The 12,838-nt window shown below is 59.9% G+C and overlaps 1 protein-coding gene across 2 annotated transcripts in view; it reads left to right on the top strand.

Moving 5' to 3' along the window:
* Positions 1 to 12,838, top strand: part of PRKCZ (protein kinase C zeta) — a 67,894-nt gene that overhangs the window by 428 nt on the left and 54,628 nt on the right. Inside the window, exon 1 of one of the 2 annotated variants that reach the window (XM_029948159.1) lies at positions 44 to 164. The exons of the other annotated variant lie outside the window; for it this stretch is intronic. Within the exon in view, the coding sequence (XP_029804019.1) occupies positions 155 to 164 (10 nt within the window). The 5' untranslated portion in view covers positions 44 to 154. Of the gene's footprint in view, positions 1 to 43; positions 165 to 12,838 lie in introns of those variants that run through there. 2 annotated transcript variants of the gene reach the window in all.

Raw genomic sequence — 12,838 nt, 5'->3', positions numbered from 1 at the left:
AGGGCTGCCCCCGCCGTGCGCGCCGCTGCCGGTCCCGGCCCGTGCTCGCGTTGACGACAGCGTCGTGCCGAGTCCGAGTCCGGGTGGCTCGCTCCGCCGGGTCCTGGGGTGTCGGCGATGAGTGTGGCTCCAGCGTCCGGTTTTCCGTGCTGAGATGGTCGGAGGTAGACCCGGATGGGCCTGGGGGCCGCGGGTGCGGGTGGGGGGGTGGGAATGGGGGTGTTTTCTGACGTCCATTTTGCAAGGTGTTTTTGTAAAACAACAACAACAAAACCAGAGCAGGCGAACCCCCTCCCCGGGGCCGGCAGGGAGCGGACAGCCTGGGTGGACGGGCTGCCGGGGCAGGTGGCTCCTTGTGTGGACGGTGCTGGGGGGACCCGGAGGCCTCTGAGCAAGCCCGCCCCTCCCCCAGGACAGGAGGGACCTTCTGCTGCTCCGAGCTGCCAGCCCGGGTCGCAGGGGTAACTCGTTAGTTTTGGATCCTTGAATTAGAAAATCTGGGGGGTGCTGATGGGTGCGTGGGAGAGGAGAGGGAGCGGGGGGTGTCGGCTCACGTGTGTGCACGCCAACGAGGAGAAATTAGCTGTGTCATAGTTTCTTGGGACGTCTGGGGCGTCTTGGCCTCTTTCCGTCCTGTGGTCACGCGCTGCCGATGTGAGCCTCACGGTGCTGCCCCGCGGCCGGGGGCACCGGAGCCGGCCGAGCAGGTGGCTTCCGGGCTGGGGCCTTGGCAGCGTGTAGTCAGAGCCAGAGAACAGGGACGGGTTGGGGAGTGAACCCCCCAAAAGACCCCAGTGTGTGTGGCTGCCGTCAGATGGGGCTGGGCTAGGTTTCACCTGCGTCTGCATCCCTGTCAAATCTGCATGGGGTCTTGTGTCCCCTCCTGTCTTGCCACGTCAGCCGCCGACAAGGTGCCATCGTGAGGTTCGGAGCCGCTGACAGTCACGTAAGGAGTTGTGTGTGCTGTGGGCCCAACTGCGGGGACTGTGGTCCTGCTGACCTTCCAGCCATCGGCTCCAGGCCGCCCGTACCCCTGAGAGCCCTGGACAGTCCCCCCCACCTGGTGGACGCCGCCCTCGGGCCCTCCCGCCGGGTGTCAGCACAGTGGGGACACGGGGGTGTCCATAGTGCACACTCCCTGTCCCTGAAGTACCCCCCCCCCCCCACGCTCCTGGCTTGTTCCCTCTGGTGTTTGCTTAGTGGCGAAGCTGCATCTCCCGTGACCACCCTCCTGTCACAGAGTGAGCCCATGGGGGCCGAGCCACGGTCGGGGCTCAGGGTGGCAGGTGCCTGGGTCAGACTCCAGACTCCGGAGGGTCTGAAGATGAGGCGGCAGGGTTTCCTTTACCAAGACTGGGAGCTGTTTCGGGGACGCGCTGTGCTGGGGGCACCGGGGGCCAGGCCGGTCCTACGAGCATGCGCCTCGGTTCAGGTTACATCCAGACACCGGAGAAAGTCTCCTTTCTGTGCGCCCCCCTCCTTACTCGCGGGGAAGGAGGAGTTTAGGGGCCAGGGTCTGGGCGGGTCTGGCCTGTCTTGCTTAATTAATCCCTGCTGCCACTGGGCCTTTGCGTGTGCTGTTTCCCTCACTCTTGCAGGGTGAGTGGCACTTAGGGCCACTGTCCCCACGACCACTGCTTTCTAAGAGTCGGATGGGCCTTTCGTGCTCCTCTGGGGCCCCAGCTCCCAGCATGAGGCAGGGCCTCTGTAAGCATGTGGTGCTTTATGGGAGGGACAGAAATGCAAAGTAGGCCTTCTGAACCCATTGCTCATTAAGTGTTGAGATTGTTTTTTGGTAATAAAGTTACAGCATGGAAGACAGTGCCAACCCCCCCACGGGTTTATTTGGAGTGACAGCTTATTTTTAGGGTCACCCTAAACCGGTAGAGGAGAGCACCTCATCTATGACCGATGTCTTTCCCCATCAGTGTCTCTGAGGCCTCCCGGCTGGCCCGGCGATTCCTTCCCACCCCAGGCAGATGGACAGTGCCCAGCAGCCTGAGCAAGGGTCAGAGTCGGGAGGGGCAGGACTGCCAGCTGACAACTAACAATCTTTCTCGGAGGTTTTTTGAAAGGTGTGAGTGCAGTCAGACAGACATGCCTGCCGACCCAGACTCTGTGGCTGCCTGGGTGTTCGTTGGGTGAAACAGAGATCGTGCCTATGAGGTCGGTGGGCGGAGGGGAGCCTGAGTTAATTTTTTCTTGCTCAGTTTGGTGGTTTGAGTGCGTGTGTGTGTGTGTGTGTGTGTAAGTTTGCTTTTTTGACTTCTGTTCTGGGAAATTTAAAATGATTTAGTTTGTAGCAATACAGAGCAGCCCTGCGGTGAAGGCCCCGGGTGGAGAGCCGGCGGTCAGCGCCCACCTGGGCTGCGTGCCTAGTTAGCCCCTGCCGGCCCCCGACACGTGCCTCTGCCTCTGTTTACCCGTTTGTGAGATGGGCTGGGCATGCCTTATCTCCGTCAGAGAATCATGCTCTTCCTGCTGAAGGGTGTGTATAAAGTTTGGATTGTACGTTATTTTCATATTTTGGAATTGACTTTGAGTTTCATCTATTTCTATCTCAAGGTGTTGAGTGGCCCTTAGTGGTTTAGAAGGACAAAACAGGTGTCCCTGTGCCTACCCACCTCCGGGAGGGCTCACTTCCAATCTGAGTGGGTCTCCTTGGCATTTATTTCAGATTTCTAAATAACACACTGATGCTGCTAGTTCTCGACTTTTCTGTTTGGGAAATTACCTGTTGCCGTCTGTCCCTGGAACAAGTCAGACCACCATTCATTGGTGAATCATGGAGTGTTTACATTATGGCCGATTGCAAAGCTAGTCATGAGCCACTAGAATTACATTTTTTCTTGTACATCTTTTAACTTTTCTTGGAAATAATAATTGCCTTGCTTTTTTGTCTGGAGTTTTCTAGAAATCTTGTCTCAGATATCCCTGTAACTTTTCCAGCAGGAGCCCTCCCCTGACGCCTGCACCACACCCCTCCTGGTGCCCCCACAGTGGTTCTGGGCCTCCTTTGCCATCATCCTGGGTAACCTGTTGCCCCTCTTCTCTGCCTGCTTCCTGGGTCCCTGGCTCCGCCATCCCTCTTTTGGCTTAATCTCTGGTGCAGACATTCTTCACAGCCTTTCTGAGAAAGGGGAGCCTGGAAGTAGATTTTTCTTGAGATCTGGTTTAAAAGCGCTTTTGCTCTAACCATACTTTTCATGATAGTTGAGCTAGGTATAGAATTCCATATTGGAAACCGTTTTCCCCCAAGCATTTTTATTTTATTTTTTATCTATTTATTTTGAGCGAAAGTGAGAGCAATCTGGGGAAGGACAGAGAAAGAGAGGGAGAGAGAAAGAATCACAAGCAGGCTCCACACTCTCATGGTGGAACCTGATGGGGGGAGGGGTTGATCTCACAAACCATGAGATCATGACCTGAGCCAAAAATAAGAGTCAGGGGCTTAACCGATAGAGCCACCCAGGAGCCCCTTTCCCAGAGGTTTTAAAATATATATATATATATATATATTTTTTTTTTTTTTACCATTTATTCATTTTTGAGAGACAAAGAGCACAAAGAGGGGAGGGACAGAGAGAGGAGACACAGAAACTGGCTGAGGCTCCAGGCTCTGAGCTGTCAGCACAGCCCAACATGGGCTCTAACTCATGAACTATGAGATTATGACCTCAGCCAAGGTCGGATGCTTAACCAACTGGGCCACCCCGGCGTCCCTCCCAGAGCTTCTTGAAGGGTTTGCAGCAGCATCTGCAGCTTCCAGTCTGATGGAGAAGTCAGGGGCCACTTTGACCTGTGTGTGTGTGTGTTGTGTGTGTTTTCTTTTCCCCCAGAAGTGTTAAGGAGCTTTCTTTGTCTTCAGTGTTTCCAGGTTTCATTATGACATGTCTTGATGTGGCCTTTTTTGTCTCTTGTCCTGGGAAGTTCCAGTACGGAGACATTCAGGCGGGGGCGGGGGGCGCTTTATTATTTCGCTGGTGGCTCCCTCTCCTGCTGCTGCCTTCCTCTGGAGCTGCTGTGGGCCACTCCCTGAGCTCTTAGACTGACCCTCTAATTTTCGCGTCTATTTTCCACGTCTGTTAGTTTTATTTTCCAGGAGACATCCGTCATATTTCATGTCTTAGCCATCTTTAAGTTTGTTGTCCTTAGTTTTTAATTTCCACGAGCTCTTTCTGGGTCCTGAAAGTTTATTTTTTATTGTTATTTTTTTAATAACAAGCACAGAGCCTGACACGGGGCTTCGTCCCACAAGCTGAAATCAGGAGTCAGATGCTCAACCAACTGAGTCACCCAGGCGCCCTTGAAAGTTCCTTTTTAAAATGTGACTTGTTCTTGTTCTAGAGGTGAGGGATCGCATCATTTCTTTGAGGTTATTAATTATGGCGAGAGGCCCCATAACGTAATTGTGCGAGTTCTCCAGCTCTGCGCCAGTTCAGGGCTCCCGCGTATGAGCTGGAGTCAGCCCCACGATGACCCGGCGGAGGGTGCACTGTCGTCTCCATCCTGCGGTGAGAATGGCCCCGGAGGCAGAGAGAAGGCAAGCGATTTTCCCAGGTCAGCCACCCGGAGCTGAGACTCATCCCCCACGCTCGGGCCCGAGTTTATGCTCTTTGCTGTGGTGCGAGGGCCCATGCTGCCCCTGGCCAGCCGTGTGGCCAAGGTCAGAGCCCCGTCCCCGCTGGGGTGCAGACCCTGGGCGTGACTCCCCATCACTGGGAAGGCTAGGGGGTCAGGGCCGGGCGGGGTGGGCTCCGGGCGGTGGCGCCCGCACAGGCCAAGGGATGCGGTGGTGGCCGTCGTGCGGTTGAGTGAGTGGTGGAGTCTTCGCTGGGGTTTCATTTGGCCCCCGACACGCCTGTTTCTGTCAAACCTCTCTTTCTCCGTGTGTTTTGGCCCCGGAAGATCCCCGCGGCCCTGGGGTGACTTTCGGTCGTCTGTCATGTTGACAGGTGGGGACAACGCAGAGCTGGGGGACGTTGCAGTCTGGTGGGCACCCTGGGTGAGGGGACGCCGCCATCCCCCGGGCTGAGCCCACGGTCTGCCCGCTGCGCCGGGTGAGGATGGGGCCTCCCCCTTTAGGGGCTGGGAGCCTGCGCTGTGGGCACCCCACTCCCTGGCGCCGGGAGCTTCTGACTCCAGGCCTTTGGGGTTCCGTTCTGCTCAGTCCCCTGCTGGCGGCCGGGCCGCCTGTTCTCCAGGTCCCCACGTTGGGCCGCTCCCTCCTCTGCTGCTCCTTTCATCAGTTTTCCTCCCTCTGACTCAGGTCTTGGGAGGGAATGTGGGTAAATAATTGTGTCCCTGCTGCTGTGTTTACCTGGACACCATCTAGATTATACTGTCCTGAGGCTAAATTACGCAGGAAACCGGGGTAAGAGAGGTCTTCACGATGGCGTGGGCGTGCGTGGACACCGTGCATCAGCACGTCCCGAGGGCCCTGAGTCACCATGGGGCCGGGATGAGGGCAGGGCCTTCCAGAGGCGGCTGTGACTCACTTTCCTTTGTCGGCCGGTGGTGACTCTCACACCCCCGTCCCGGAGTGAGTCTGAGAAGTGGAGCTGGGTGGACACAGGTGGCGCAGCCGCACGGTGTTGTGTGTGCGCACGCGGGGTCTGTGTGAGTGTGTGTGTGTGTGTGTGTGTGTGTGTGTGTGAAGAGACTTCATTTGCTTCAACATGTGGATTTTCAGAGAACGTGGGAAGGTAGCACAGGTAATAGTTCCCCCGTTACCAACGCCTGCGTCAGTGTGTGTGTTTCAGTGAACAGTTCGATAGGTTACCGTTAGCCAAAGTCCACACGTTCCCCAGATTTCCCTCGTTTTCCCCAGGGTCCTCTTTCTGACCCCGTGTGACAGGCACTTAGTGCCCACGTCCCCTGGGCTCCTCTGGGCTGTGACAGTGTCTCAGACTTTGCTTCCTTGGGATGACCGCGGTGGTTCTGAGGGTGCTGCTCAGCGCCCTTGACTTGGGTTCCTGTGTGTTTCTCGGGGTCAGACCAGGCTGGGGCTTGGGGAGGAAACGCCAGAGGCGGAGTGTTCTCTCCCTGCATCCAGGCACCGGTCCCCACTCCCAGCACGGCCTGTCACTGCGGTGTGGCCTTGCTCGCCTGGCTTCTCTGGAAGGAGGTGACTGCACCGCCCACACGCCAGGGAGGCTCGCCCCCTCTGAGGGCGTCTCTGAACTCCCGGGGCCTCTGCGCTCCATTTGTGTCGACGTGGACTCACCCATGTTCTCATGCTTGGCCTTGCCCACGTTGTGCAGTTGGCCCCAGGGGGCGGTGAGGGCTTGGAGGGGGCCCTGTGGCCCTCCTTGGCGAAGGCAAGGAGACAGATCTCTGCCCCCTCTCTAGCCAGGAAGGAGGAGGAGCCAGGCCTGGACCCACCACCTGGCCCTGGACGCAGGCTCTCCCTCATGTCCCTTTACTTCTGGAGCTTCTCTGGGACACTTGGCACTCTGTGCTTAGTCTCAGGAGACAAAGGCGGTGTCCTGACCGGCCTCCCTGGACAGAGCAGCCTCCTCGGGTGGGGGCTTCTGCTTTGGAAGCCTGCTCACGGCTCAGAATTCTGTTCAGCGGTGACATTAAAACAGGCGTGATGAGGGTCGTCATGGTCCCAGGAAGGTGCCCAAGCACCTAGTCACATGCTCCCCAGGCGGCCACTGGCCCCAGACCGCCAGGAGGGCTTCCGCCTTCTTGTGCGAGCCTGCTGCAGCCCCCACCCGCCCCACCCCTGCCGGGCACTCTGCTCTTGCCCCCGTGCGGTGCCTGGGACCACGGGACCCAGCGCCCGCCCGTCAGGAGGCTCAGGAGGCGTGAGCCTGCATGCTGGGGGCTGGGGGCTCCCCGGGCGCCGCTCTGGACGGACGGGGGAACATGCATCTTCCAGGCATCCAACTGACGGTCTTCTCTCGGCCGGGAAGGAGAATGAATTGGTGTGGAGACCATGGCTGGTCGTCTTGTGCATCTGAGATTAGTGGATTCCGTGGGAGAAGCAGCGTGTGCCCGAGGCCGGCCTAGTTTGTCTCTCTCACCGTTGCCCTAGTGTAGACGCTCCTACCTGGACGAATTCCACACCGCCACCAGGCCTCACTGAAGGCACAGCTGGCTCCGGAGAGCTGAACGCGGCCCTGCAGGTGTCCCTGGGAGGGACTTCCCTCGTCGAGGAGGAGGTCAGGGAGGTGACAGGTGACCAGGGCCTGTGGGGCTGGTCGCTGCAGCTCTGGAAAGGACACCGTTCCGATTGGCCCTGGGCTCTCCCCCTTCAGCGCAGCGCCCGTTATGTGTGATTGTGAGCCCTGTGATTGTGTGATTGTGAGCCGGTGACCCGGTGACAGCGGCCTCTGGGGCAGCGCGCCCTGCAGGCAGCAGGTGGGGGGACAACACGCTGCCCCCGGGCTTCTCACGTCCCCCCCTGCTCTCCTCTCCTCCTGTGTCTTTTTACTTTTTTATTTTTTATGTTTATTTATTATTGAGACAGAGAGAAACAGAGCACGAGCGGGGGAGGGGCAGAGAGAGGGAGACACAGAATCTGAAGCAGCTCCCGGCTCCGAGCTGTCAGCTCAGACACACAAACGGTGTGAGATCATGACCTGAGCCGAAGTTGGCCGCTCAGCCAACTGAGCCGCCCAGGTGCCCATCCTCCTGTGTCTTAGTTGGGCTGCAGATGAAGGGACACGGAAGGCTGTCATGTGTCACACTGTTGACACCAGTTTTAAATGCTTCTGTCCCATGTCATTCTCCTGGAAGTGCCTGGGTCTTGGACCGGGCCCCGCCCCGGGCCCCCTGAAGGGACAGGGCTTGGGGCGAACGTGCTGCCTCGAGAGAGGGGGTGCCCGTGTCTGGCACGGCTTTGTCCCCCCGTTCTGACTCCAGCCTCTGCCCCGCGGGCCCGCCGCCGCAGCACCCTCCTCGCACCCGCGAAAACCTGAGGATCTCAGAGACCTTTTGGAAATGTGGTCTTCACTTCTTTGACTGCATTTGAGACTTAAAATGGGAAATGTTAATTCATTTGTTTTAAGCTGATTACATATTAACATAAATAATGTTAATGGAAAATTTAAATTTCACGTTAATGAAAAATGACTTCTCTCTGCAAAAACAACCCCCGAAATTCGAGTGCGAGGGTGGCCACGCCGCTGCCGGCCTCGGGGAGGCCCGGGTGCTTCTGCGGCAGCCCCGCCTCCCGCGGGCCGCCGTGGGGAGAGCCACAGGCTTCCCAGCCTCTCAGGTGCCCGCGCACCGGCGGGGTTCCTGACGGGTCCGTGGGTCGCGGGACCGGAAGCCGCGGCTCAGGTGAAAATCTTGGCTCTGTCGTGACTTGAGTGCGTTTGTGCGTTTGTGACCCCACCCGTCCCATCTGGAAACATCGCTGAGCACGCAGCCCCCCGGGGAGGCCCAGGGGACCACCCTCCCTCCCGTCGAGAGACTGAAGGAGGCAGAGACCGTCCGAGCGCGGGGGTAGCTTGTACCCAGGGCGCTCCCAGGACCCCGGGGGCCTGTCCCCAGTCCTCACCGGCTTGGCCAGCCGCGGCAGGGTGCGTGTGGCGGGCCGGCCCGCTGCCCGTGCTGAGGGCATCCGGAGCGCACTGCGCTGGTGCCCTGCCACTCGGGCCACCCAGACGTGGGCCTGCATGGCTGCACTGCGTCACCAAGCGGAGGCTGGATGTGGGGCCAGGCACCAGGGGTGGGGCATCTCACAGGTGTGCTGTTTGCACCCCACAGACTGGCCCAAGCCTGCTGTGGGCTCCCCGCACCCTGCCCTGTGATTCCAGGTGGGGGGACCGCTCTGTCCCCTGCCCTGCTCTGGGCAGCAGATGCGGGAGCGAGGCTAGCGCACGCGGGTTCTCCTGGGGGGTGTCTGAACGGCTCAGGTGGCACCACAGCACGGCGGGGGGCCGTGTGGCAGGAAGGCGGAGTCCTGGGAGCCCAGGAGGGTCCTGAGGGAGAGGCAGGTCCAGGTCTGCTTCGAGTCCCACCAGCTGGCCCTTAGTTTTGTATCATTAAATTGCACTTCCTTGGATGGTGTTTTTTCTAACAAAAACTTAGTTGATGGTATTTTCTATTTATTTATTTTTGCATATTTGAAGGGAAGATGAGAACTTGGAGCTGGACTGTGTCCTCACAGCTCCCGGGAGGTCTTTCGACGTGCGGTGCCCCGGTAAAGCTGGTGACGTGCACACAGAAGCCCGGGTCGTAGGAGCTGGGGCGCATTTGCGGTGGCATTTTTCCCAGAGGTGTCCCCAGACCTTCAGAAACGGGCTCCACGGGGTGGCCGTGCCTGTGGGTGTTCCCTGGGGTCCTGCAGCCGGCCAAGACCTACCCTCCACCAAACCAGGTTTGTTGATGGTATTTTTTTGAAAATCCCTGGTGTCTGAAGTCGCTCCCGGCCGATGCACCGGTGATTTCCGGTTTCGGCATCGGCTGGGGGACCCTGTCCCCGCGCTGGCCGGCGCTGTGCCGGGGGGGGGAGGGGGCCCTCCTGCCCAGCCTGTGCACAGAACCGCGTGTGGGACGCACGCGTGCGTTTCCCGACACGCGAGTGCATGAAACTCCGCTTGTGTCGTGGTTGATATGCGGGCTCAGAGGCTCCCACACCCGACCGCGGTGTAAGCGGGCTCTGCAGGCTCTGACGTTTCCGATGGTTTTGAGCACTCTGCCGTTTCCTGGCCCAGCTGCCTCCAGGACCCCCGCGCACTCCCCCACGCGCTCTGAGGGCCAGCCCGGAGGGGCCGTTCCTCGGGGAGCCCCGGCCCCAGCACCGGGCACAGGCAGACACGCCGGGTCTAGACCTGGCCGCCAGAGCCGGGCCTCTGTGCCCTCTGGTCCCCGCACGCGCCCGTCCTCAGGGGTTGTCCTGGTGCGGGTGTCAGCCCCGCCGTCACTTGGGTTTATGTTTTTCCTGTTGGCGTAGTTTTAGGGCGCTTCCGCCACCCTAGTGTCTCCTGTGTGTGGGTTGTGTAAACCATTAACCTGATTCAGAAATAAAAACGACGTGAGAAGGTTGCTCAGTCCCATCAGGTGGTTCTTCCCTCCTGCGGGTTCCTTGTAGACACAGGCGCGTGCGTGTTCCTGTCCGAGCGTCTCCGCGTGTGTGCGCCCTCCTTAATGCCATCTGCAGTAACGGGACGCGTCTGTGTCTTTGGAACGAGGATGGGGATCAAGGTGCACGATGAGTTAAATGCCAGTGAGCACGGGGAGCCCCCCAGGTGCAGAGACATGACAGGAGGTACACTTGGCGGCAGACACCTGCCCGGCCTGGTCCTAGAGCACGGTCTGGTCTGTGTTTTCCAGGTGTGGGCGCCCGGCCTTCTCCGGTGGCAGCCTTGCGGTGTTTCCTAGAGACGCCTCAGTGGCCGTGGCCGCCGTGTTTCCTGTCCTTTGATTGACAGAATTTTACTTTTCGGCCACTTGGAAAATCCTTTGTCTCCAGCCTCCCAATTATTACTGGTTATGCCGCATAAATGTTGAGGGTTGTTTTGACATTTGGGGAGAATCACCGGCTGTGTTTCATCCGAGGTGGGTCCGGCCCAGCGTGCAGGTCCTCCCGGGGGGGCCGGCCTTCGGGGCGAGATCCTGCGTGGCTTTGTCGTCCGCGGCGCCCGTGGCGCGGAGGCTGCATCCTCTGCCTCCGCGCGGTAAAGTCCTGGGGTGAGGCGGCGCGCCTGCTTCGCTGCGTCTGTGGCCTCGCCTCGCGGGGCCGCCCGGCCCGGGTGGACGGCTCCGCGCTGCGCCCACGCTCCAGGCCACGCCGTGCGCCACCATCATCGCGGCCCTTTTTCTCCAAAATAACTGCGTCTGGTTGGGCACCGGGAGGCAGGTGATGGGTCACCGTTGGCCGTGCGGAGCGTCTTGGCAGACGGTGCGATGCCCACGTCCGGCTACCCGCCTCCTCCGTGTGTCTCCTCCGGTAACTGTGGTCTAAAATTTACCACTTAACCGTTTTTATTAGTCCCTGTCTGTTTTAAGTGGGCTCCACGCCCGGAGTGGAGCCTCATGTGAACATGAACTTACAGCCCTGAGATCCGGACCTGAGCCAAGATCAAGAGTCGGCCGCCTAACCGACCGAGCCCCCCAGGCACCCCTCGCTCAGTCTTTGTTAAGTGATTCTTGCACGGAGCAACGAGAGGAGGCTGCCGAGGGGTCCGTGTGTTCCGGCGCCCACGCGCACGGCCCGCCCCGCCGTCGTCCCCCGGGGCCACCCCTGCCCGGTGCGCGAGGACTGTGCGAGGTCTCACTACGGGGACTCGCTGCCCTGAAAACCCTCCCCCTGCGCCGCCCCCGGGCTCCACGGAGCTCTCCTGTCTCCGTGGTTTTGCCTTTCCCCGAAGCCGAGTGGTTGGCCTCTACAGTGTGCAGCCTTCAGATCGGCTCCTTCCACTCAGTGACACGCATTCAAGGCTCCTCTGTCCTGAGCGCTGAATAACGCCCATTGTCCCAGGGCGCCGCCGTTGGCCTGCGCATCACCTGCTGGAGCACGGGGTGGTTGGCTCCACGTTTGGGCGGCCATCACCGCAGGCCTGCGTGCCGGGTTCTGTGGGCACAGGAGTGCTCGGTTCCTTTGGGTAAATAGTGAGGAGCGTGAGCGCCGGATCGCATGGAGAGTCTGCTCAGCTTTGTTAATGTTTGTTTATTTTTGAGAGAGGAAGAGAGAGAGAGAGCACAGCAGGGGAGGGCAGGGAGAGGAAGACACACATCTGAAGCAGGCTCCAGGCTCCCAGCTGTCAGCACAGATCCCGACTCGGGGCTCGAACCCACGAACTGTGAGATCATGACTGAGCTGAAGTCGGGCACTTAACCAACTGAGCCGCCCAGGTGCCCCCATGTCTAGACTTCGATGAAACCGCAGAACTGGTCCCTAGCGTGGCTGCCCCGTCTCGCATTCCCACTGGTAGTGACGCTTCTGTGGCCCCTCATGGTCCCAGCTTTTGGTGTGAGAGCTCTGGATTTTTGGACATTCTCACGGGTACGTCTTCGCCATTTTACTGTGCAGTTTGGAGGCGTTGGCTGTTTGCGCGACAGACTAGTGCGTGTTCTCCTCGTCCGCACGCGGGAGCCTGGGGGTCCCAAGCCTCCTGGCGGGGGAAGCTCGGGCTTTGTCACCCGTCGCTGTTCTGGACTGCCGCACAGACAGAGCCGGGCCGCCAGCACCTGCCGACCATGTCCCCAGAAGCCGAGTTCTCCGCTCGTGGGGATGTTGATGGCACCCTCATTTCTGCAGGACAATTTGGGCCTCATCCTGTCGATGGGCGATTTTGATGTTGTGCCTCCCAAGGAATAAAACACGGTATCTGAGCAGCGCGTAGGGTTGTGTCATCCAGGAGCCTCATGGTGACCGGAAGAAACTCGGTCGGGCTTTCTCCTGTGAGGGGAGCGCCGCTCCGCAGGTGCACGGCGGGGCACTCGGGGGCAGGGCGCGGAGCCCCGTCCCGCCTCGAGGTGGGGCCCGGGACCGGCGTGACGGCCAGCTGCCTGGTGACTGGCACGTGCTGGCTGCCTGGACCCGTGGTGTGAAGGCGTCCTTTGTTCGGCCAGAGCAGGGCTGGTTCTGAATAGTGGCTTTCTCTGCCCACCCCGGGAAGGGGGGGGGCCGGGGCTGCGTAGGTGCCACCCAGGTTTTGCTGCTTCGCCCTGCGCGGCCCGGGGAAGGGCACCTCACTGTTTTCCTCATCCACCTGGCCCGGCTCAGCTCCCTCTTCTGGGACAGCTCAGGACCTGCCTGCCTCCCCCATTCCCTGTGCTCTCTGCCTGTGTGCTTCTCCCCTCCCCTGCCCTCCCCCTCCCCCTCCCCCTCTTTCCCTCCATCCCTCCATCCCACCCCCTCCCTCCCCATCATCCCTCC

The sequence above is a fragment of the Suricata suricatta genome, chromosome 8 (assembly GCF_006229205.1).
Source record: "Suricata suricatta isolate VVHF042 chromosome 8, meerkat_22Aug2017_6uvM2_HiC, whole genome shotgun sequence".
In the NCBI taxonomy this organism is placed as follows: Eukaryota; Metazoa; Chordata; class Mammalia; order Carnivora; family Herpestidae; genus Suricata; species Suricata suricatta.
Note: the sequence above shows the minus strand (reverse complement) of the source record. Positions and strands in the feature narration are given on the sequence as shown.